We start from the raw sequence: 27,586 nt of genomic DNA, 5'->3' as shown, positions 1-27,586 counted from the left end.
GTTCGGATTCCTTTCTAACCGACCCCATCAAAATGGGTCGGTTGAAGAGGAATCCGAACAGCTAATTTCAATGCAGTCGGAACGGCTCCGACCGACGGGCGGATCCTCTTACGAAGGCATCGAAATCGGCCCTTAGGTATAGAATATGCTACAAACAGCAACTTTGCATACCAAATTAAAAAAACTGTGAGCCCTGGCCTATGTGCCCACAAAAGAAGAAGCAAACTACTACAATTTACTGATAGAAAGTGCCTTTTACCAAGCCAAGGATGCCAAACTAACACCTTCGCTTGACTACTTTTAGGATACATGGGTAGGAAGACTACATAGATCAGGACACTGAAGACAACCCAAATTCCACATACCCTGGTGGAATGTCCATGAAAGCACCCTAGCACAAAAAGCAAAAACAAATAACGCAATGGAAGGATGGCCTAATGCCTTCCAAGCCACAATAGGATGAATACAACAAACTTTCCACAAACTAATTGAATCCATCAAAAAAGAACAGTTACCAAGAACTAAGGCTAGAACCATTCCTAACTAAGGGGCTTATTATGATGGTGGACGGACCGCCACCGTCAGCCGTGCGGTAGCGATCTGTCCGCCATTAAACGTGGATCGACCGCCTGCCAGATTAGGATGGAGCTGACACCATGGCGGAGGCAAAGACTGTCCGCCACGGAGCCACCACTGGCAATCGGACTGATTGCCTGGTGGAGCAGCCTGAAAGCATAAAATGGTGGCGGTGCCTAGCAGGCACCATCCACCATATTATGATACAGCTGTTATCCAGCCTTTCCATGACGGTGAAACCGTCATGAAAAGGCTGGCGATGGTTCTTTTCAGGGGCCCGTTGCGGGCCCCCCAATGTGTTGGGGGGAGGTGTATGTGCACTGTGGGGTACACATGGTACCCCCCACATTTAAGTGCACTAAGTGGCAGGCAGCGGACGGACAGTCCCAGGCACCACCACGATGGAGGACGGACTACAGTCAGTCCGCCATCTTAATCGACCCCTAAAATAGGTCATAGACTTAGTAAACAAACAAAAACAATGTACAAACACCTACAGTACAAAACTAGACTCTTCCCAAACACCTAAGGATTAGAATATCAAGATACAATAGCCAAATCTATACTTTCAAAATCAGAAAAATCCAAACACCATAAACTATAAAAAAGTAACAAAAGCAGCAAACAACCTTATACTACTCCTCTTTACATTAATAATTACTACTATGTAATTTTAACTATAAATATTTACACCAAAACATATGACCAGTATACAAATCATAACCAAAAACAATTCCCACCCATAACAATTAAAAATAACTTACAGTTTTGTAGTAGTGATCCTCCACAAAAACGTTGAAATTAGCCAACCAAATACCAATCGATCAAAATAGGAAAGCTCCCCCCAAAAAATGTAAAAATGTAGCTGTAATGAAAAGTATCCAACAACGCAATCCTCTCAATAATGAAAACCTTAAAAACCTGATAAATACTAAAAACAAACGCTCCAACAAACCTAAAAAATAGAAGGAAATGTAAAAAAATAAATAGTTTCAATAAAAGTAAATACAATTTCCTTTTCTTGAAAGAAAAAAAATGGCTCTTCACCTCCATGGTAAATCGAAACCGGAAACCTGCAAAAATAAAAACACCCTCTCACAAAAACACACACAACCCCACATACATTAATTATAACACTCAATATAACATAACACACTTAAATACTAGATAACTAACACTCTATAACATTTCACTACTCTTGAGAACCACGACAAACAAACCCAACACTAAACTACCAAAACTACACCATACTACACAACAATCTACATTCAACTACACTCCTACTAGCTCCTCCTACCCTAAATTTACCTTAAATTTGATATAAACAAATTTACCTCAAGCGACTAAACACAGTTCTCAACTGTTAGGTTCCCTCTTACAGAATAACCTAAAAACAAAATAGATAGAGAGAAAAGCGAGAAATTAGGGAAAATCTTAAATATATATTTTTATATTATAAAAAATATAGAAAATATTAACACAAAAAACTGTAACATATATATTAAATTTTACATTAACTCAAAATAGAATATTTAATATTGAAAATATATAAAAATTATTTATGTTTTTGTGCTATATATAATTTACAAAATATAAAATTACCTAAACAATATTGTTAACATGCAAACAATATGACAATGTTTAACAACTAAAATGTGGTTTATGAAAAAAATAATATTTCCCAACATATATGTAAATTATTTAATATATTAACCCTTTGGGTGCCATGCCTTTTCCCCCTCCTGTGCCGGGCATTTCGTTAGTGGGTGGGTGTCATGACGAGATAGTCTCGTCATGGGCACAGCGCGACTGTGCTCCATGACGAGACCATCTCGTCATGGGCACAGAAGAGGTTAAATATTATTATTAATAAATAATATTTCATGTACTGAATAATGACCGAACTATAACATTGTAAAATCCATATTAAATAAATCTATGACAACAATAAATTGAAAAGATTTAGGGCCCAATTCTGAAGAGGGCATGAAGGCCTCCAACGATTGGTGGGAGCCCTCCTGCCCGAATCGTAATCACCGATTCAGAGTCCCTTCCGGCCGAGCCATCCAATGGGCTCGGTCGGAAGGGAATCTTAATCAGTCTTGCGAATGGCTGGCGACGGACTCCGAGAGCCCGTCTGCCATTCAGAAGGACCACAGTAATACCCCGGCAGGGTCTTTCCAGCCAAGGGATTACGATGGCAGTTTCCCACTGCCTTTTTATACTGATCTTTCTGGCTCAAAAAGGCATTGGGAAGCAGCTTTGGGATCCCCCAGCAGGGTCTCCATGGGTGCAAAGCCGTTGATCCCTGCACCAGGTGGCAGGCACCTTACGGGGTGCAGGGATGAACTGCACCCCTGCTCTTTGCTATGAGAGAGCATGCATTCCGTTTCCAAAACCAAACTCCCAAAAATCATGAAAAATACCGCACCCTAATTCATAAGAAAATAACTAATCAATTTCACAATAAAAACCCATTAAAACAAATAATAAACACTAAACAAAAACACAATTACTATACTCAACCATATTAATTGAATAAACAATAAATACATAATGAATAAAATGCTAAATTTACTATAACTACTCATACCTAAGAACAAAATAATAAATAATTATAATATGAAAACCTTAAAAATAAATTTCATTAAATACTCCCAAAAAAGTTATAAAACACAAATATACACATAAACTTTTACATTGAGAAATTAACATAATAAAAGTCCCACAAAACCTGTTTTCAAAATAAATATTTCAAAATTCTCCCAAAATATTTTTAAATGTAAATGGATTTTTCAAAAATAATTTAATTTCATTTATATTTGTTTTTTTTAAACACTATTAAGTTTCATCCAAAATTTGAATTTGATACATTCCATTGAAAATGATAAAAATTTAGCAAATTCTTTTCAATATAAATTTTAAGTTTTTTATCAATATTTACAATAATTACAACTACTAATCATATTTTATATGAGTCATAAATAAACTAAAATATTTCATTAAACTTTTTTAATTAAAATATTTTTACAATTATAAAACAAAAACTCTTAAAGGTTTTTTCTATAAATATTAACACCTCAATACCAAACAAAATAGAATTAATTACAAAATACTATTGTATGTTTAATAAAAATTAAAATTATTTAATAATAGATTACAAACATAAATTCATTTTTTTTAAAAACATTACTTCAAACAAATATGTTTTAAATTACTCCCTACCTTTATCCCCTATAAACCCAACATCCCGCTCCTAAAATATATAAATATAAAATTTAAAAAAATATTACTACAAACACAAATATATTTTAAATTACTCCACACCCTTATCCCCTATAAAAACAACATCCCGCTCCTAAAAAAACTCAAAAGTTTATAAATTATATTTTTTATTAAAGAGAAATTAATAAAAATATAAAATAACTACAACTAACATCAACATTTTTTTTAACATTATACTTCAAAATAAAAGTACAAAATAATCAATATTATGAACAACTATATTTTTTACATCAATATTTTCAAATTCGATATTTAATACTTACACAGATTTCGATATTTTTGACATCGATATTACTTACCTTGACATTCATCTTCCAAAATATTCTTGACTCGATATCAATGGCACTCAATATTTCTACTTCGATATTCTGTCTCTGCAGTCTGTGCAGGTGCGGGTGCACTTACGATGTGGTTGTGACTGTGTGTGCAGTAGTGTGTACTCATGAGTGTGTGTGTGCACAGGTGTATGTGTGGACATGATATTGTGTATGCATGTACATGAGGGTGTATATGCTTTTTATTGTTGGTGTGTTTGCACATGAGTATGTGTGTGTGGAAATCTATATCTGAATCTCAGCAGCTACACCCAGCTTTTCAAGCTTCTGATGTTGATAAAATAAGTACCACTGAGTTGTGGTAAATGCGTGCTTTTGTAAATACATATTATATGTCTGCAAAGAGTGTATGCGCATGAGTGTCCGTGCTCAGGAGTGTCTGCATATGCACATGTGAGCACATGATTGTGTGGATGTGTGTACATGCATGTGAATGTGCACCTGTGTGTTCAGAAATCTTTGTTCGAATCTTAGTAGCTTCAATCAGCCTTCCCACCACTTGAGACAGGTTTACGATTGGATTTCTGAGGTCAATAAAATGATTTCTATTAAGTTGAGGTTAACAATAAGCATCTTTCAGTCAGTGCCAAGACACCCCAAGGAGTAAATGAGTGCTTTGCACATTATGTGTATGTGACAAGAGCCTGTGCATATTTGGTTTGGTGCCAATGAGTGTGTCTGCACTTTAAAAGGTCTGTGGTATGTGTCATAGGCATATGGCGCTACAGAGAAAGTGCACAAATGTTATCAGTTCTCTAATAAGACGGTGCTGAAAGGCATAGAGACACCACACACTCCACAAATGTAAGCCGGAGCTTAACGTTACTTCTTGCTGAAGCCTCAGCACACGTGACAAATATACGTGCTTAAGTGAATACACACATGAAATATGAGTACATAAGAGATTTTTCTTTTTGAAAAAATACAGAGTACAATTTTCTTCTTGTCTTCTTTATTAAGACGAGTCCAGGTGAAGTGTCGAGATTACAGCCAACACGTGTTTCGTCGCATCGGGAGTGTGAACCCGCGACTTCCTCAAGGCTGTACAAATAAACAGAAAGATGCCAACTCATACCGTGAAAGTACAAACAGTAACTGAAATCCACAGTAGTCAACATTAAGTTTGGCATCGTGATCCCAAACACAGTGAGTAATTGCGTGATGGAAAGTTGGATTTCCAGGTGAAAGATAGGAACCCAAAGGGGAATGATGAGCAAAAAGTCTTCGAAGCAAACCAAACACATGGAGAGAGAAAGGCCCGATTGTGAAACTACGTGGTTGCTAAGTGAACTGCTGATTGTGCGAATTACTGGTAACATTATCGCCGTCGTGGGATGTAAGTGCCATGTCATCGTTAAAACAAAACGTGACTGAATAAATAACACCCAAAATACCGAGGTGAATTGTTTACCTCTCTTGGTATTCTTGAAATCTCTGTTTACACCAGGGAAATAAAATAAAATGAAAAAACATCAGATATTGATCCAACCGTCGTCTCGGTGAGCAAGTATACGAGCTAAAACGTGGTTAAACCTACTTTAATTGTCTCTAATTGACCCAAGGATCAATCACAATTCGATTTTGCCTTAACAGGCCTCGTAGATCGTAAATAGTGAATTTATCTGAGGAACATATTTACGGCGATATCTGAGATCCAACTGAAGCATGACGATTTTTAACACCGCATTGGATCAAGTTGCATATAGTATTTGAATTCGCGTAGTACCCTATGTGTTAATCACTTATGACATTGGGACCGAAGTCTTATCGGACTAAAAATATAAATGTAGGGATTAATAGTGACAAGCATGGGTCCCTACTCGTGGGATGGGAGACGGTATCTTCACGCTTAGTCTTTTCACTATGTTAATTTTCTGACGGACGTGCTAACGCGCAAACCCGGATATATTCCCGGATATATTCCCGGTTTGACTTTCGTCACGTGACACAAACACACGGAGGACGGGTTGCCATACTCGGCGGACCCAGCTCTTGTACTTAGAAGATTCGTGTGGGAACGAGGGCACGATATATGGGAAGAAGACGTCAGGTAAGGTGAATGCGTTTACTCAGACTCTAGGTTGGTTGTATGTTGGAACGGCACTCTGTTTCCACGAGGTGATTCTCGTATATGCCCCACATGGGACATTGCGAATGTTTGTCAGACAGAGTCAGGAACTTATCTCGTGACATTACAAAAGGATATGAGTGATATTTACAATGGCTATTTGAATCACCTAAGATATTATGGTCTTATCGATATATAGATCATGGTTTGTATTTTGGTCTTGCACAATTTGCAGTTGATATGCGGTGAGACTTTTGGATTAGCAGATACGGGATGACAAACATAGACTTAAAGTTTTCATGTATGACAGGTAGTGTCGTTTGGATTAACAAAATCACGCAATAATAAGTCTGGACCGTGACATATGTATTTCTCATCTCCATAGAGAAGTGTTTGTACACGAACGCCTCCCTGTTGATTCTGTGATATCCCTCGTTTCTACAATTGAACATAGAACCCCTTGTGGGCCGGAATTACAACCACAATTAAAGTAGGTTTAACCACGTTTTAGCTCGTATACTTGCTCACCGAGACGACGGTTGGATCAATATCTGATGTTTTTTCATTTTATTTTATTTCCCTGGTGTAAACAGAGATTTCAAGAATACCAAGAGAGGTAAACAATTCACCTCGGTATTTTGGGTGTTATTTATTCAGTCACGTTTTGTTTTAACGATGACATGGCACTTACATCCCACGACGGCGATAATGTTACCAGTAATTCGCACAATCAGCAGTTCACTTAGCAACCACGTAGTTTCACAATCGGGCCTTTCTCTCTCCATGTGTTTGGTTTGCTTCGAAGACTTTTTGCTCATCATTCCCCTTTGGGTTCCTATCTTTCATCTGGAAATCCAACTTTCCATCACGCAATTACTCACTGTGTTTGGGATCACGATGCCAAACTTAATGTTGACTACTGTGGATTTCAGTTACTGTTTGTACTTTCACGGTATGAGTTGGCATCTTTCTGTTTATTTGTACAGCCTTGAGGAAGTCGCGGGTTCACACTCCCGATGCGACGAAACACGTGTTGGCTGTAATCTCGACACTTCACCTGGACTCGTCTTAATAAAGAAGACAAGAAAAAAATTGTACTCTGTATTTTTTCAAAAAGAAAAATCTCTTATGTACTCATATTTCATGTGTGTATTCACTTAAGCACGTATATTTGTCACGTGTGCTGAGGCTTCAGCAAGGAGTGTGTGTGCACACATGTGTGAGTGCCTGTGTCTGTCACAATGGCTGGTGCAGTTCCCAGTAGTTCAGAACTAAGTGTATTAGCAAAACTGTTGTTTTGGAAGTGCTGAATGGCTAAGTGAATGGCCTCTTTAAGAGCCCGATTACGATGTGATTCAGAAATCATTTCAATAGAATCGGTTTGGGAATGTTTTCCGACCGACTCGCATTGGGAGAGTCCGAAAGACCAATTACGATGCATCTGGATCTGTTTCAACATACGATTTGTAGGACTCTCATTGACTTCAATGGGAGCATAAGTTCTGACCAAATGAATAGGCATCCATTAAAGAAAGGGGTGGCTGGGGAGAATCGGGCAACCCGTGGTGGGCATCCCCTGGTGCCTGCCACACTGTGCATGGCTGGTAAGGTGGGAAACATGGGTACCCCCACAGGCCCGATTGGGAAGGCTTTGGGTGCAGAGGGGCCCACTACGGGCCTCCAAAGTCTGATTCCGACTGCTGATTCGAGTTGGAGGGCACGATTCAGAAAGGCTGTCCGAATACAGCATCGTAATCGGTCATTCGGAAATGCGGCCTGTAGAGACGTACAAGTCTGCTCTGTATGGCTCACTCATTCCGAATGCCGTCAGGTTTGGATTAGGATGTTATTAACGCCTAAACTCGCATCGTAATCGGTCAGTCGGTAACCTTTCAGATTTGGTCAGAAAGACAACTCCCAATCCAATTCGGACAGAGGAAATGCCATTAGGAGTCCTTCCAAACTGCATCGTAATCGGCCCCTAAGTATGGAGCTAGGTGCATTAGCATCTGTATGTCTGTGTGTATGTCAGTCATAGTATGGGGCATTCGGATGGGACACATCATATCAAAAAACCTTTAACAACGCTCTTTGTGAATCACTAATGCATGGCAAAGAGTCCTTTCCAAGAGGACTGCTTGTCTAACTGCAGTGGTAGAAGCATCCACAATTTGAGCCAACAACTGAAGGTTCCAGGGACGCCTGCCCATTTTACTTAACATACTGGAGGCTGCAGATGGTTGTGGGGCTGATCCAGTGTTCCAGTTGAGGGGCTCTAGATTAGTCAGTCTATCTGGAGATCTTGCTCTCCTGCATTAACAAAAGAAACTTTGATTATTACTTCAAGTTTAGCTGGTGTGAGATATTCACAAAAATTGGCAGATGTCCCAACAACCCTATTTAGGTGCATGCAAATGTCTAATTAGAGTGTTTACATTCATATATACCTAAAATTGGGTGGTCAGGATATCTGAAACGTTTTGGTAGCTGTCCCTCATCCCCAGACACAATAAATAACACCCTTTGGTCCTCCACTCCTGAATAGCTTACTATACGGAGTCAGTCTCCTTATATGTCTTCAACATGCTGGGTATCATGCCTACATGATGTTCCCCATGGTGGACTCTGAGGGTGTCCCAAGACACATAGGATTTTTTAAAGACCTAGAAAGTGTAGAAAGTACAAAACTAGAGACTCCCTGCATATCCTGAAGATTTCTTTTAGTGAGGCCACATTCTTGTTCCTTGGAAACCAGTGTACCAATCAATAATGGTGCCATAAACACCAATTGTCCCAGAGATACAATCATTGTTTGTCCATGGTTACTGGTTCCCAAGTTTCACTGGCATGCCCACCAGGAGCCACTGGCCAACGGTGACTGCTAGAATCCAAGAGAGAATAAAGAGCAAAACCAAACACTTTCAGAATGTGAATTGGTGACTGCCCCAGTACTGCTAACAGCCACTTTCAGGTTACTGGCCTTGAATTCTAACTGGTTTAAAATGCAGGTCGACATTCTATCTTCCTTGTAAACACCCTTTCAAAGGTAGTTGTCAAATTACCTGCAAAGGTTAACCTTCTTTTTTATAACAACCATGCATCTCAGTGTATACGACGCCTTAGCAATCTGCTAACCTATGTCAAAAGAATGTGGATACATGTTCATCAAGAATATAGGGCTCGAGGATCTGGGATGCTCTTCATCCATCCCTGTGAGGACCACCAGGCTATCCTGATCTTCAAGAACTGGACTTGAGTGGACAACATCATCCTAAGTGTTTCAATGGGGCCCTGTCCAAATGAGCCATGTTACCATCAGACTGGAATCTTGGAGGTCGACTTCCATTGAGTCCAGGAAGAAGAAGAGATTCCTGACCAGCCAGAAAATCTTCGAAGGCGAATACTAAGGGGGACTGTCTACCTAACGAAATACCTGGTATTTGTGCAGGGGATGGGGTGGGCATCAGAGAAAAGCTCAGGGGGCATTTATTTAAGTATCTCTGAGTAGACAGCCAGAGCCCATAAATGGTATGCACAGTAGTTTGATCTGTGACATTGCATTGGCCATTTTTTAAACTACAATCTGTTTAAAAGTAGATTGTTAAAAAATGAAAGATACAATCACTCAAACCAAGCATGCAAAATAGTACCGGAGTGGCACAATGCCCTGCCTCGTGGGTATACAAGCTGATGCATTCCATATGATTATAGCACTACATTGTGCCACTTAGTAAAAGCGGCATTTTGTCACGTGCTTAGCTTATACAGTTGTGAAACACTGATTTATTATTCAACTGGTCTTTGTTGTATATTTTGGGGCGAACAATTGCTACGTCAGCTTATGATTGTATGTATTTATTAATGCTACCAAGACTGTTCTTTACTTTTCCAAACTCCAAACACATTGCAGTACCTTAGCCACGATGCAAACCATGCCCTTAGTCACCCACTGCCTTTCTTGTTGGGAACACTATGGGGCATATTTATGAGCGCCTTGCGCTGCCCTAGCCTCATTGTTTGTGATGCTCCGGCAGCGCAAATACCAAAATCATATTTTTGCGTGGCTTTGAATGGCCTTATAGATATGACATAAGTGAAGGTAACGCAAATCGCTGCATTGCCTTACTCTGCGTTAGGGAGGCGTTCCATGGACTTTGCGGTGGGTGTTCCCACACACCACGCATGGATTGGAATGCTTCTGCAGATTTACAAAACCATGTATACTTGAGGATTTACCAAAACCTTAAAAGGAAACATTACTTTATTTGTCCTTGTTTTTCCTCTCTAAGAAGAAAAAGACTCCCAGGATTTGTTTTTGTGCAGAAAGTTTCCCCTTCCTGCACAAAAACAATCCTGCCGGCAACACAGGCACCCATGCACCATGGCGCAAGGGTGTCTGCATTGGCAATATGCTGCAGAAACAGGACCAGCGCAGGGGGAAATGACAGCTGTGCACCGTATTAGATAAATAAGTGGACTTGCTGCATTGCAATATGCCAAATCCCCATAAATGAGACCCTATTTCACTTTTTGGGAAGTCTCAGTCTTATCCCCCCCAATATTATTGACTAAGCTACGCTCCTTTTCTCATAATCAGTGAATTCCCAAAAATGTCATTAAATGCTTTCAAAACGAGTCTCCAGACAATAGCTAGTTCCCATGAGGACAATGGGCATCTCAGTAATACTAATATCACTGGCCATGAAATCGCTGTAAAAGAGTTGTGCCTTCTATATGTGGCCTAACAACACCCCCAAAACCAAGCATCATGTTACTCCTATCTAAAGGTTGCTGCAGGACTTTACTCCTATCCTTGTGCATAGAACTGGTGCAGGCTGCCTCAGTACTAATTGCATTTTCATCGCCTTCCATTTTAATCTAAAACTAATATTGAACTGTTAGATTGGCATGAATCACCTCTCTGCAAACAAAATGGCCATCTGCCCACAGAGGAAAATAATGACCATGTCAAGCGGAGCCGTGTACTTGTCAAAACCGCCTCCCTTCCTCCAGATGGGTCCCTGAGCCCTGCGAAGACGGGTCCCATGGACATTGCCGCTTTCCATGTGAGAGCGCCTATATCGCTTTAATATTTGGATACATTTCTTGTCAAAACTCTCTGCGGCCTATTCACAAGGAGAGGAGTATCTCTACGAGCTACAGGCGTGTGCCTACATTATTCATTAGGCTACTGCTTTGAATTCTTAAAAATAAACAGACAAATACTTCACAATCTGAAATTTATATTTATGTGAAAGCCTAGCCCTACACAAATGAATATTCTGCAGAAACACATACACCATTTTATAATTATTTAAAAATGAAAGTTCACTGTAAATATTTTGCTTTTTTACCGTTTGGAAAAAATTGTGTCCTGGTGGAGAAATCCTTTTCCCTAGATACCCTTAATATTTGGAGTCAGTGTCTTGCAGGGTTATGAGCGCTAGCCCTAAATATGTAAATTGATTGTGAAAAGTACTGGAACATTTGTGAATACCTACACAAGTCTGACTTGCCACTATAATTAACCCCTTCGGTGCTCATGACGGAACGGTTCCGTCATGAGCCACGGTTGAGCTGTGCTCATGACGGAACCGTTCCGTCATGACCACGCCCGCGCAAGATTCCGTCAGCACAGCGGCGGAATCTGCGCAGCATGGAAGGGGTTAAGAGTCAACTCCGCTGCTATTGGTGAGATGGTTTAACAGTAATGTGCGGACACGCCTCTGATTGCAATAACATCCCAAGATTTTGTCAGGATTATTATTCCATCACCCTTAAAAACCTTGCTCCAAACTACACAAGCTCCGAAGCCAAGAGAAGCTTCACACAGGGGGACTAGATAAGCGAGCCATAATGAGATGGCAAAGTAGTAAAGGAAACTCAATGGAAAAGATTGGGGACATAGAACATGTAACACTCTCTTCTTGCAATACCTATGTTCTTAACCCTCACGGTGCATTTGGTATACCAGCACAAGATAATCCAGGATTGGATGGCAGCTATCACCCTATAGTTTAACTCAACAAAGTCCAAATTCCTCTTGTTCTCCATTAGCTCCAAACAAACACAATCATGTATGCCTTTCCAACGTGAAACTAGATGGCTTCAATCAATAAATCAATCAATCAGGGGGTTTTAAGTGCACTACTCACCCGTGAGGGTCTCAAGACACTGGGTGGGGGGGGGGGGGGGGAAACAGTTCTGATTAGTCGAAGAGCCAGGTCTTGAGAGCTTTCCTGAAGGTGTTCAGGGAGTGTGCGCGTCTGATGTCGGCAGGGAGCTTGTTCCAGGGGTTGGCCGCCAGGTAGGAGAAGGCTCTTTCCCCTGTTCTGGCTCTGCGGATGTGTGGGGTTTCGGCGAGGGCGAGGTTTCTGGAGCTGAGGTTTCTTTTGGGTACGTGGAAGGCCATTCTCTCGTTGAGGTATTGGAGTCCTGTGTTGTGGAGGCATTTGTAGGCGTGGGTGAGTATCTTGAAGGTGACTCTCTTCTCGACGGGGAGACAGTGGAGGTTCTGTAGGTGTTGGCTGATATGTTCGTGTCGGGGGCTGCCAAGGACGAGTCTGGCTGCGGTGTTCTGTATCGTCTGAAGTTTGCAGAGTAGAGACTTGACATACCGGCGTAGAGGGTGTCTCCGTAGTGCAGCCTGCTGGTAATGAGTGCGTGGGTGACGGTCTTCCTTGATTCGGGGGGGTCCATTTGAAGGTTTTCCAGAGGATGCAAAGGGTGTTGAAACAGGTGGATGCGACGGTATAGACCTGCTTGTTCATGCATAGGGAGGAGTCGAGTATGATGCCGAGGTTTCTGGTGAGGGTTTCCGAGTGCGGTGGGCCACCAGGTGTTGTTCCATGCTGAGGGGGTGGTCCCGAGTAAGAGGACTTCTGTTTTCTCCAAGTTGAGCTTCAGGCAGCTGTTGCTCATCCAGGATACGACATCCTGCATTCCTTTCTGGAAGTTGAGTCTTGTGGTGGTGGGGTCCTTGGTGAGGTAGAGGATAAGCTGGGTGTCGATGGCTTCACTCTCCTTATTTGACAATGCTAAGTCACTGGGATGTAGTCTTGAGACAGAGAACCTGTTTGAACAAGACACCTGTGCCAAGGCCAAGACAATATGGTACTTGCTCTTCCTTCTGATGTAAGTGAACCCCTCTCTTCCAGAAGCCAATTTTAGTGCTTCGCGTGGACATTACCATGCTCATTTGAGTGAACTTCTGATGAGTTTCCGAGGGTAGCCTCTACTAATGAGTTTTTTAGACAAATTGTCTGCTTCCTGAAAGTAATCCTGCTTGAAGGAGCAGTTCCTTGTTATGCGTAGGAATTGCGAGAAAGGTAGGGTATCTCTCAGTGTGCGAGGATGATGGTTGTTATAGGCAATTAAAGTGTTCCTCTCAGTAGGTTTACGAAAAAGGGTAGTGTATAACTTGTCTTCATGGGGAATAATAAGTAGGTCAAGAAAGGCAATCTGGGTTTTACTATGTGTTAGTGAGAATTTCAAGCCATTACAATGGGCATTCAATCATTCATGGAACATGATCAAGGTAGTCTCAGGTCCCTTCCAAATCAAAAGAATATCATCTATATACCTCTTCCATTCTAAGATGTTTGACATGGAAGGGTTAGCCGCGGATAAAACCATGTTGATTTCCAGGTAATCCATGTACAAAATGGAAAAATTGGGAGCATAGACAGCTCCCATGGATGTCCCCTTAATTTGTTGGTAGAATTTGCCATTAAATGAGAAGAAGTTACGGGTCAAGCAAATCTTTAATAGATTAAGAATAAATGGAGTAGGTACCGAATATGGGAGGGTCCTTGAGTCAAGAATATTTTCGAATAAGTCAATTCCCTCGTCCTGCGGAATATTGGTATATGAGGATTTGACGTCCAGAGTGCAAAGTATGCAGTTGGCTGAGTCAAACAGAAGGTCTTTAACTAGATTGATCATGTCCATGGTGTCCTTTATATAACATTGTATGCTAGGGACAAAATCTTTGATAAAGTCATCTACATAGCGTCCAAGTGGTTCTAAGATAGAGCCACATCCGGACACAATAGGGCATCCTGGTGGGGCATCTATATTTTTGTGTATCTTTGGCAGTGTATAGATCACAGGTGTCCCAGGTGATTTCTCTCCCTAGCGCCAGCACACAATAAGACTACCTAGTGCCACGCACACACCTTTGCACCATAGTGCAAAGGTGTCTGTGTGAGTCCCAGATTAACAACATTTTGCACTGAAAAGTTGTCTGAAAGTAAAGGTGAATTGTGTGATAGTTTAGACATGGCATACGGACTACTTTCAACATGGCCGCAGTGGACCTCTTGCTGCCTCAGACCACCTAGAATTATCTGTGAACTACTAACAAGTTACCTTCATGGTTAAAAAATGTGTGTTCCTTTATTCTTAGCACATTTGCAAGTGAATCCTCCCTATGGGTTATATTCCTTAGACTTGACCGTGCATACTATGATGGTACTCAAGAACAATAGATTCACTGGCAAGTCCTCACGGATGGGTTCAACTCATATGCATCATTAGACTGTTCCCACTTATTTACTAAATTGTCCACACACCTGGATAACTAGTCTTTCCAAAGTTTGATTCATCAGCTACACTTACGGATGGTTATAAGCGAACGCATGATCAATATATATCACCTTGCTATTCCGTTTCTACTCGACCATTTAGGGACCAGCGAAACTGCTGCAGCACTACTTGTTATGCAGTGCACCTTCTTTATTTTGAGACCACATTTAACTACCCAATCCTATATTCCCTTAACTGTGGGACTTTGGTGAGTAATATTTTATGAGAGATTCTCTACCCAGCTACATATTACTGATGGACTTCTTTTTCGGTTTTACTTTACAACACTGGCTTTGCTCACTTCTGTTTTGGAACCTGATATGCACTGGACTTTGTATGTGTGCATGTGTGTGTGTATATATATATATATATATCACGCTACCAGTTGCACCTTGATATATATAATATATATATATATATATATATTACCTACTGGCCGTCGCCAGTAGGTAGTTATAGTTAGAACCTAGTTTCCATAGGAAAAGTATTTTTTGATTTGATAATAAATTTGGCGTAGTTTGATGAATGTTCGTGAAATTCTTTTAAAAAAAAGGTCTAGCCAGGTCAGCTCCTATCCTGAAAGTTTGGGGGTGATTCGTCAAGCGGGGGATGAGAAAAAAGGGGGGTTCCAAAAAGTTTTTTCTCCATTTTAATTTCCATAGGAAATTTTATTACAGGCTACAGCCCGAACTCCTGAACGTAATTAAACCAAATTTGGTAAAAATGTAGATCTTGGTTAAGAGAGCGACCTTTTTTTTTAAATGGTGTACATCCATTCAGTAGTTGCTGAGAAATGAAAAAAATAAAAGTCAAAAAATCAATTTCCCTTAGGAAACTTTAGCCAAGGCTACAGCCCGAACTGCTGAACTGAATTACACCAAATTTGGCAAAAAGGTAGAGCTTGGTTCAGAGAGCGACCTTTTTTTCAAATGGTGTAAATCCATTCAGTAGTTGCTGAGAAATTAAAAAAATAAAAGTAAAAAATCAATTTTCCATAGGAAACGTTAGCCAAGGCTACAGCCCAAACTGCTGAACGGAATGACACTAAATTTGGCAAGAAGGTAGTGCTTGATTCAGAAATGTCATTTTTTAAATGGTGTAAATCCGTTCAGTAGTTGCTGAGAAATTCAAAAAATAAAAGTTTTGATATCTGGGGCAGCGGTAGGTTCGTGCACCCTCACTACCACGAGCTTCACTGTGATTGGCTGCCACGACCACGAGCTTCACTATGATTGGCTGTCAACACTCCAAACCAGGAAGTGTTGGCAGCCATTTTGTTGCTCGGTAAAACCGAGTCACAAGAAAACAGTCGAAAAAAGATTAAAAAAGAAGAAAACGGGGCAGGGTGAAACACCCTGACCCTCAAGGCCTGCTCAGGGGGTCCCACAAGGACCCCCAGGCACAATTTTTCTTTTAAAAACGTCGAATGCGCGCTGGGCGCACGAATCCAGATAAAATTCTTTGGGGAAAAATAAAGCGGGGGCTCCCCCACTTTATTTAAATGAGCCCCCAGGTGGACCAGGTTCCGGGGGCAATCGGCCCTCCCGCAGCCCCTGGGCAACGCCACCTCCCCAGAGCATGTTTTGAAATTATTGGGGGGCCTCTGAGGTACCCCCAAGCCCCGGGGATCACCACCCCGGGGGCTTTAATTAAATATGCAGGGGGGCTTCACGGGCTCCCTGAAGCCCCGGTGAACACCACCTCTCTGGGGCTTTGAAAATAGAGGGAGGGGGGCCGCCCAGCCCCCCTGCTGGAGCCCTTGATTACCCTGGAGACTGCCACTCCCCGGCTCCTGCAATGTCCCGGGGAGCTCACCCCTGGGACATTGTTGTTTGCTATGAGAGGGTGGAAGCATGTCTCGCACACTGTCATGTGTTGAAGCGAGAGAAGGAAAACCTGCTCTCGCATCAATGAAGCAAAGCAGGATTGCTTTTGGGCAAGGGGAGCTGTATGTTAGCAGCTCCTGTTGCCCAAAAGCAATGCCGGCTCCCGCAGGAGGCAGGGAGCTGTCTGGGACGGTGGGGCATTGTGGCTCCCCCCACGGTCCCCAACAGAGAGGCCAGGCCCCGGGGGATGGGGTACCCGGGGCCAGAAGTGACATGGGAGGGGGTCACATGGCCACCCTTCCCTTTTAAAAAAAATAAAATAAATATGGAGATGTGGGCATGCGTTGGGGGATGTGGTCCCCGAGGTGAATGTAAATTAATGAAAGTGAAATAATTTTTCCCCAAAAAATTGGGAGTGGTGACCCTAGCTCGGCTTTCAGCGCTGCCCCCTAGTCTGAACTAGAAGGGTACGCGGCCCCTAGTGTGAACGCGATGGGTTTGTGGTTCTGTAGTGCAAACGCGATGAGTGTGTGGCTCTCTGCACGACCCCCTACTGTAAACATGATAGGTGCGCGGTTCTCAGCGCGGCCCCCTAGTGGGAACGCGATGGGTGCACGACTCCAAGCATAAATATTTTTTTTTTAATTGTAAACCTAGGTTATATGTTGGGTTATTGGGTGGCTCTAAAAAGAGCCCTTGTTTTTATTGGGAGAATTTTTTAGCTACATGTAAGTGCCGATGCAGAGCCATAGGTTGTTGAGAAGGACTCTGTTTCCCTTATCTGTGAAGTGTAAACCAACACTCCTGTAGATGCCATTCATATCGAAACGCAGATTGTTGTTGTATATGGAGCCCATGCTATGGTCTCTGAGATAAGCAGAAACAGCTTTATTGAAATTTTTTCTAGCTTTCTCAATTTGTGGACATAATTGATTGGACCACTTCAATTTCTGTCTTTGGCATATGTTAGAGTATACAAAGACAGTTTGGGGGAAAGCAACATCAATTCTGCAAAGGTGTCCTTCATTAGCATTTCCAGTCCTACCCCAGTCAATGTGTCTAGGTCATTGCCACCACAGTGCACAATCATGAGGTCAGGGGGTTGGAGATGTAAAAACGTTTTAACCAAAGGCATTAATTGGTGCCACTTTAATCCTCTTTGTCCAATCCATTTAATGTTCACATTTGGTAAAGCTAGGTCTTTGTCAATACATCTGTGTTCAGCATACCTTTTGCACCAGAAAATATAGCTGTGTTCCACAATCCACACTCTAAGCATCTTGAAGGGAAGTCTGGATGCACTGAAAAGATGTCTGTAGCTGAAGTAGGCAGTTGCTAGAATGAGAGGTATCTAAAATAGTGGATAAGATGCAGTTTTTGAAAATGAAGAGGAATGATTGGTTGTGTAAGAACATTGTACAGTGAAAAATATGGTGCATGTTTCTGTCTTTAAATAGCATGTTTCTTATTGGTTTGTAAAAAATGTTTGAAAGGTACAGTAGATAGAATAAGCTCATATTGTGTAAAGTCAACCACACCTGCTATTTGTATTCACAACATTGTGTGGTGAGCTTTAGAATGTGCTAAACTTGTGACCTGTGAGTTGAGCTGAGTGTTCCATGAATTGTTACTATGGAAACAGGTATTAAGCAGAATGGGCGTAGGTTTGAAAGTTAACTGTGGCATTAAAATGTGAATTTGTTATAAATATTAAAGTAATATGTTATTACAGTGAGATTTTCCAATTCAGTTGTATGTTTAGAAGTGGTGTGTTATTAAAAAAAGTGGTAAAATTATTTGTAATATATTTTGGGACGCCCGTATGGATTTGCGGTGCCATCGCTTTCGGAGCAGGGTGGAGTCGCGACTTCATAAAATTCCAGCAGCAGTTTGGGTTCAGTTAGAAGTTAGAAGTCAGTTGGCAAGGGTTGATATGTGTAACCAATAAAAATGTGTTTTAGAATTTGAAATAATCTGGGAAGCAATGTGATTTGTTATTTACATGTATATGTGTGAAGATAGAGAGGGAAACTTTGCCATTTTTGGTTTTGCTTTGCTGAGAGAAGTGCTATACATATTGATTATGTGCATAAGAAAATCTTTTCTGAGTTTCTGATACTCCATAATCTACAAATCAATTTGAAAGGTGAGTTATAAATTTGTGAAGTGTATTATGTGTTGGCTTTGTTTTTAAAGGTAAAATATAAATCATGAACTTTGACATGTTGTAATGTATTTAAATATTGTTTGATATAGATTCTGTATAGTATTATGTGTATTTTTTAATATGGATTACTGATTATGGTAGTTTGTTTCCGTGTGTGGATATGTACATTTGTAGTATACCGCATAATTTTAGGTATTACTTTCAAGTTGGAAGTGTATATGTTCAGTTAAAGTATTAGTAATGAGACTATTTTTTAGTCTTTAGAGAGGTATAGTTGAAATATACAACATAATGCTTAGTGTTTGATTTGAATTTGAATTTTTTTCTATGAATTTATGAGGTGTACATAGTGTTAAGGTATGGATATATCCATGCATGTTTTCAGGAATATGGTAAGACTTCTAGCAGAGACATGTGAACGGTTCCTGCTTTCTATTTGGCTAGGTGTAACATTATAAGTAGTTGTAAAATGGTAAAGCAGCAGCACAAAAGTGAGGTGTGTATATGTTTGTAGAGATATTATCACTCAGGCACTTTGTATGTACTGCTGAAATCTCCCAGACATTACCCTAGCACTCATGGAATCACTAGGCATTACGTATGTACTCGTGTCATCCTCCAGACATACTTCTGCAGTCATAGATTAATCAATGCATTAGTTATACACTGGTTCAATCACTTAGGCACTATCGTTGTACTGCTGTAATCACACTGTCAGGATCTATGCACTCTTCCAATCAGTTAGCCAGTGCTGATGCACTTTCAAAATCATGTAGGCCCTACCTATGCAGTTATGTAATCACCCAGACACTACCATCGCACTCGTGCAATCACCCTGTCAGGATCTATGCACTCCTTCGATCACATAAGCAGTGCACATGCAATACCTTTAGACTTCTGAAATCACATGTACATTTGTAGTATACTGCATAATTTTAGGTGTTGCTTTCAAATTTGAAGTGCAGTTTGTCAAGTTTAAAAGTGTGCATGGAGTTGTATGTGAAGTATGTGTCTAATTGCATATGTTGAGTTAAGGTATTTCTGATTAGACTAGGGTTTATAAGTCTCTAGAGAGGTACAGTTGAAATATGCCACATAATGTTGGTGTTTTGTTTCACTTTGAAGTTTGTTCTGTGTATTTTTTGAGGTGTACAAAGTGTTGTGGTACAGAGATATCCATGCATGTTTTAGGAATATGGTGAGATTTATCGCAGAGAAATGTGAATGGTTCCTGCTTTGTATTTGGCTAGGTGTAACATTAAAAGTAGTTGTAAAATAGTAAAGCAGTAGCACAAACTTATGCACTGCTACAATACCCTAAGCACTACTCTTGCAGTGCAGCCATCGTCCTGTCAGTATCCTTGCACTCCTCCAATCACCCATCCAGCACCATGTACTTATTCAAACACTCTGCCAATACCCAAGCAGTTATAAATTCGCCATGCACGCTCTTTGCAGCACTGTAATCATCCAGTCACTACTTACGTACTCATGCAATGACATAGGCACTAACACATGCACTGCGACAATCCTCTGTGCACTATCCATGCAGACTTCTAACCAGCTACACACTGCTGATTCACTCCTCCAATTATTCAGGTTGCATCCATGCAGTCCAGCAATCCAATTGGCAGTCCCAATGCACTCCTCCAATCACCCATTCACACCATGTACTTATCCAAACAGTCTGCCAATACCGAAGCACTTATAAATTCACCATGCACTCTCTTTGCAGCACTGTAATCATCCAGTCACTACATATGTACTCATGCAATGACCCAGGCACTAACACATGCACTGGTATAATCATCTGTGCACTATCTATGCAGTCCTCTAACCAGGTACACACTACTGATTCACTCCTCCAATTACCCAGGTAGTACCCATGCACTCCAGCAATCCCCCTGTCACTCCCCATGCACTCCTGCAATCACCCATTCACACCATGTACTTATACAATCAGACTGGCAATACTCAAGCACTTATAAATTCACCATGCACTCTCTTTGCACTACTGTGATCATCCGGTCAGCATCTATGTACTCATGCAATAACCCAGTCACTATCTTATGCACTATTACAATCTTCTGTGCACTATCCATGCAGACCTGTAACCTCCTACACACTACTGATTCACTCCTCTAATTACCCAGGTAGTACCCATGCAGTACAGCAATCCCCCTGTCACTCCCCATGCACTCCTCCAATTACCCATCGAGCAGCATGTAGTTTTACAATCACTCTGCCAATACTCAAGCACTTATAAATTCAGCATGTACTCTCTTTGCAGCACTGTAATCATCCAGTCACTACTTATGTACTCATGCAATGACCCAGACACTGACATATGCAGTGCTACAATCCTCTGTGCACTATAAATGCAGGCCTCTAACCAGGTAAACACTACTGATTCACTTCTCTTATTAACCAGGTAGTACTCATGCAGTCGAGCAAACCCCCTATCACTCCCCATGCACTCTTCCAATCACCCATCCAGTAGCATGTAGTTTTCCAATCACTTCAGGAATACCCAAGCACTTAAATTCACCATGCACTCTCTTTCCAGCACTGTAATCATTCAGTGACTATCCATGTACTTATGCAATGAGTCAGGCACTCATTTGTGCACTGCTACAATCCTCTGTGCACTATCCATGCAGACCTCTAACCAGCTACACGCTACTGATTCACTTCTCCAATTACCCGGGTAGTACCTATGCACTACAACAATTCTCCTGTCATTCCCCATGCACTCTTGCAATCAGCCATCCAGCAGCATGTACATATCCAAACATTCTGCAAATACTGAAGCAGTTATAAATTCACCATGCAGTCTCTTTGCAGTAGTCTAATCATCCAGTTAGTATGCATGTACTCATGTAATGATCCAGGCACTAATTCATAGACTGCTTTAATCCCCTAAGCACTAGCCTTCCAGTGCAGTCATCACCCTGTCACTACCCATGCACTCCTCAAATCACCCATCCAGCACCATGTCGTTTTCTAATCACTCCACCAATACCCAAGGAGTTATAAATTCACCATACACTCATCATGCAGTACTCTAATAATCCAGTCAGTACCCATGTACTCATGCAATGGTCCAGGCACTAATACATGCACTGTTACAAACCCCTGACCACTATCTATACACTCCAGCCATCGCTCTGTCGCTATCCATGTACTCCTCCAATCACTCAGCCAGTATCATATAGTAGTTATCCAGTCACTCTGACAATACCTGACTGCTTGAAAATTCACCATGCACTCTCCTTACAGTACTCTAATCATCCAGGCAGTACCCATGTACTCATGCAATGATCCAGGTACTAACCATGCACTTCTACAATCACCTGTGTACTATCCATGCTGTACTCTAATCTCCTATAAACTACTCATGTACTCTTCCAATTACCCAGGTAGTACCGTTCCACTGCTCTAATAATTGTGGTAGTATCATTGTATATATTTTTATATATAAACATGTGAATATTTCAATATAATTATTTTAATTATACTGAATTGTTTTTAAAACTTTTCTTTTTTTTACAAAAATTTGGCATAATTATTAAGACAGAGTTACAATGACAAGAAAAGAGCAAACATAAAGACAACAAAGAAAAGAGGCCTATGTAAAGAAAACAACAAAGGAGAAATTAGATCAAGTACAACACGGATCCTTAAATAAAATGCCTTCTGGTAAGAGAAGTAAAGAATTTGTAAAAATAGTTTTAAAGAGTCTAACAAATTCTGAAAATAAAGAAGAGAGACACAAAAGATGTACAGTGAAACAAACGGAAAAGAAAAATGTACAAAAAAGTGAAAGATTGGATTATCAGAAAAAAAATATGTTGACAGGAGGAAGAATTTTTTTTTAGAGATACAAAAAAGATGATATAAAAATAGAGTATTACAAAATTTGTTAAAAAACTGTAAAAAATCAAAAAAGAGATCAGCGTTTTACAAACAAAAAAAGGAGATTCTAAGCGTAATTGAAAAAGCATTTGAATTGAAAAGAAAGCTGTTTATCTTAATTTTAAACAGATTGAAAACTTTAAATACAATAATGAAGTCTATGAAGGACAAATGTAAAAGAAAAAGAATTGTAAATAGAACTAACTTTTGTAAAATATTTTCTGGGGAATGGAAGCATACTTCTAGTTAGAACCTTTTTCTAATGAAGAAAGCTAGTTCCAACAAAATACATTAGTTCACGCAGTTGATACCTGTGGTCGGTGTTACGAAGTTAAAAATGGTTCTCCAATTGAAAAAGAAAAGATGGTTCCTAGAAATGTGGAAGAAGTAATAGCTGAGGAAGTGCAAGGAACAGATTGCACGTTGTGGTGTTCGTTTCTTGCTTGTAAAAGATTTGTATGTTCGTAGAAAACAGTTTCCTGTTTTGCATATGCAGTGACAATTCATAAATCTCAAGGTTTAAGTGTTGACAGTGCTTTGGTAAACATTGGAAGTTCTGTGTTTAAAGAGGGCATGGCATATGTTGCATTGTCTCAAGTAAGAACATTATCTGGATTGTAGTTGATTGATTTTGATGAGGAAAAGGTTAGTGCAGATGTAAATTGTGTCAAAGAATACAATAAGTTAAGGAGACTCTATGCTCCTAACTTAGATGAATATCCTATTTATGAAAAATGTTTGATACGTCCAAAACGAAAATATGAGAAACATTCTAGTGAGGTTACAAAGAAGAAAAGAACTGAAAAGAATGATGAGGCTGGCAAGAAAATGGAAGTGGTCATGGTTGCTAATATTTTAGGATATCAGTTAGATAATAGTTCAGGTATCAACTGCTATGCTAATGTAATTGTGAAGGTTGTGTTTTTTTTAGAAAATCTACAGCATGCAATTATAGAAAATCAAGGAAAAAGATTCTGTTCTTTGTTACATTATGTTTTTGAAAAGTTGAAAACTGATAAAACGAAAATCCATACTGCTTCTGGTGTGCGTAATCTTCTGGATATACGTTCTGGTTCTTCACAATTTACACAGAATGTACAGCAAAACGCTCAGGAATTTCTTATGTTTATGCTTGCAGTATTGGAAGATGATGGAATACAAATTGAACATCTGTTTGGACTACTTTACAGATGGGATCATACATGTGACAGATGTTCATTTTCATCTACCACTAAAAAAGACACTGAACAATTCATATATTTGACAAGAAATAACCAGATTGCAAAACAGTGCCTTTCAATGAATTAGTGAAATCAGCTAATCAAGATATGGAATGTACTCAGTGCAAATTGGAAATTTTGTCATGTTATTTATAGAATAATTTGGACAGTATTAATTTTAATGCTACAACGTTGTAGAGGCGATGGAACAAAATTGGAAACCAAAATTAAAAATGTTGTGGCAGGTCAAGTGTCAATTTCAGGAAGAACTTTTAAAACAGTGGCTATTGTTTTCTACGTTGGACCTTTTTCAACATCTGGACACTATGCTGTGTATTTAAAATGCAATAAAGGATGGACACTTTGCAATTGAATTACCAAATTCATATCTAATATTTTTTATGCCAAAAAGTCTGAGAAGATGTCAACATAAATTACTGAGTATATTTTCACTACAAATAATTTCAGACACATCATTCAAGATGTCAATATGAATTCAGAAGTTTATCTTTGATTTCCTTAATGGAAATGTTTTTAGAAACATAATTCGGACTATTGCGAAGATGTCGAGAATTACGGTTTGAATTATTGATTCTGTTCTTTGATATTGCATTTGGAAAATTGTGTTCAAAAGAAGGTGCTGATATATTTGATCTTTGTATTAAAAACAATGTTAATGAGGATGTTCATTTGTGAAAATGTAAATAGATAGTTGAATTTGTTGTAGATATTTTGAACACAGATTTGTTTTGTTTTTTAAATCTTATTGATTGTATTTTTTTGCCCGCTTTCAACTGATGATCAAAATTGAAATCACTGTGTATGGTGAAATTCAATAGAATCTGAAGACAACAAAAAAGGCAAATTGAATATGGTTTGTAATTGTAAAATAATGTTGTGTTCTTAAAACTATAAAATGATATGTAATAACAGGATTTGTTTCTTCTCTTTTACAGGTTCTACTACTAAAGTTTAACATATTTTAAATTTACATTACAAAAAAAAGAAGTAAAAAAATATTGCAATCAGTTTTATATCTACTTCAAAACAGGTAAGATTAAGTCACCCAAGCCATACCCATGCACTGCTACAATCACCTGTACACTACCCACACAGTTCTCTAACCACCTACTCACTACTGATCCACTCTTCCAATTAACCAGGTACTACCCATGCACTCCAGCAAACCCCCTGTCACTTCCCATGCCCTCCTCCAATCACCCATCTAGCACCATTTACTTATCCTATCACTCCACCAATACTCAAGCACTTATATATTGATCATGCACTCTCTTTGCAGTACTCTAATCATCCAGTCACTATATATGTACTCATGCAATGAACCAGGCATTAACCCATGCACTGTTACAATCAACTGTGTACTACCCATGCAGTCCTCTAACCACCTAAAAACTGCTCATGCGCTCCTCCAATTACTCAGGTAATACCCATGCACTCCAGTAACCCCCCTGTCAGTCCCTGTGCACTCCTCCAATCACCTAGCTAGTACCATGCACTTATCCAATCACTCCGCTAATACCCAAGCAGTTATGAATTTACTATGCACTCTCTTTGCAGTACTCTAATCATCCAGTCAGTACCAATGTGCTCATGCAATGACCCATGCAATAACTCATGCACTACTACAATCACTTGAGCACTACCCTTCCAATCCAGCTATGATTCTGTCACTACCCATGCACTCCTCCAATCACCCATTGTGACGGATCTGACAACTCTGGAGACCGAGGTGGTGTTTTGATCACTTTTATTTTCCTAGTCTTTCGTTTATGAATGGGGGAGGGTCTATAGTACGGTAGGGGGGCCTCGGGGATTCTTTCTCTGGGCTCTCTCCTTCCCGCCGTGGTCCTTCCTCTCCGGATTCTTCTACCGTGGAGGTTTACGTTGGACGGTTCTCCCCTGGTCTCGGGATCTCATGCGCTCAAAGGAAGAGAGAAAACAGCCCTGAGAACTCGGGTTTCAGCCGGTCGGATTAGGGGAACGGGGGTGAGGGAACACTCGGTGCACTGGTAGAGAGATCGTGGTGAAGTAGTGCTCAGGAAGGGGTGTGTCGGGATGCATACACCAACGCTAGTGCAAGGCTGTCCCCTTACTCGGTCCCTCCCTTTCTTTCTCCCCAACCCCGCATGCGCTCTCGTAGCTTGGAAAGCCACGCTCCTCCGTGAACGTGGCTGGGCGACTCGCGGGGTCGTTGGCCTCCTGGCTCTCGTCGCTGGGGTTCAACGTCGTCTCCGGCCGTCCTCTGCTCCTCCCTCGTTCCTCCGCTGCTCACAGTCTCGTCCGGACGTCTCCCGCTCTTCTCCGTCAATGTGTCGCCTTCCTCTCCGCCAATGCTCGATATCCTGCTCCTGTTCCTCGCAACCAACTCCTTCCGCTCTCCGGTGTCCATGCACACTGGGGAATAGGCTGCACTTCCTATATCTGCCCAGGCTTCCTCGTCATCGCTGTTGGGAGTGTGGCTCTTGGCACAGGCCTGGCAGTTAAAGGAACAGACACCGGGATCTTCAGGTACGACGGGTGTCGGGGTTCCTATAGGGAACCATTCGCTTTGCTGTGGAAGAGAAGGAGGGGAGAGGGTTTTGGTCAGAGGCTTGGCCTGGGCGCCCCGTTCCTCGGTCCGCTTCACCCCGTGACACCCATCCAGCAGCATGTACTTATCCAATCACTCTGCCAAAACCCAAGCACTTATAAAATCACTATGCACTCTCTTTACAGTAGTCTAATAATCCAGTGAGTACCCATGTAGTCACGCAATGACCCAGGCACTAACTCTTGCACTGCTACAATCCTCCATGCACTGCCCATAAAGCCACTCTCACACTCACTGACTCTCACGTATAGTCATTTAAATACTTCAGCTTTCACATATACTGCCTTTCACATATATAGTTACTTGGACATGTACCATTGAGACATCCATTCACTCACCAACACACCCATAGACACACTTACCCACCCATGCAGCTGTTTCCACATGCACTCTTGAACCCATACACACAGTGAATCAACCACTCAAACATATATGCACAGACTCACACACCTCCCACCCACCAACACACACACACAGGCACTCATAAAAATACTCAGGCAACCAATCGATAACCCACATAGGCACTCATGTAGCTACTGACCAACCCATGCAGCAGCTTATAAAACAACAGACAGACTGATACAGACATTCACAGAGTTTAGTCACTAACCCATGCATTTAGTATGACACGTTTAATCACTCACTCAAACAGTCAGTCACACACCTACTAAATCATAAATCCAGACACTTATACACCCACTCATTCTTCAATATACCTTGGCATATATATAAAACATATTTAAACTTTAAAGAAAAACACAGTCACTGGATGATGTCATCAGTGATGTCATCTGAGATGTCATCAGTGATGTCAACAGTGATGCCACTGACCATGTCATGAATGATGTAATATGTGACGTCATCAGCAGTGCATTGCAGGGGCGCAAGTTATGGTTAGTTGAACTAACTATAACGGGGGAATTTCTCTGGTTTTGTACGAGTGAAATGTCCAACTAACTATAATGTACCTGAAACCTATGGTTTTTTCAGTGAATTT

The 27,586-nt window shown here is 40.7% G+C and overlaps 1 protein-coding gene across 1 annotated transcript in view; it reads right to left on the bottom strand.

The window, feature by feature from the left end:
- Positions 1-331: 331 nt before the first annotated feature.
- The window catches only part of LOC146859817 (uncharacterized), a 58,285-nt gene continuing 31,030 nt past the window's right edge, over positions 332-27,586 (bottom strand). The window contains exons 3-4 of the mRNA XM_085646116.1: positions 26,272-26,550; positions 332-391 (exon numbers count right to left, since the gene is read on the bottom strand). Coding sequence (XP_085502242.1) covers positions 332-391; positions 26,272-26,550 — 339 coding nt within the window. The remainder of the gene's footprint in view (positions 392-26,271; positions 26,551-27,586) is intronic.

The sequence above is a fragment of the Triturus cristatus genome, chromosome 3_1 (assembly GCF_964204655.1).
Source record: "Triturus cristatus chromosome 3_1, aTriCri1.1, whole genome shotgun sequence".
NCBI classification, from domain to species: Eukaryota; Metazoa; Chordata; class Amphibia; order Caudata; family Salamandridae; genus Triturus; species Triturus cristatus.
This window is presented reverse-complemented; position numbering and strand designations above follow the sequence as displayed.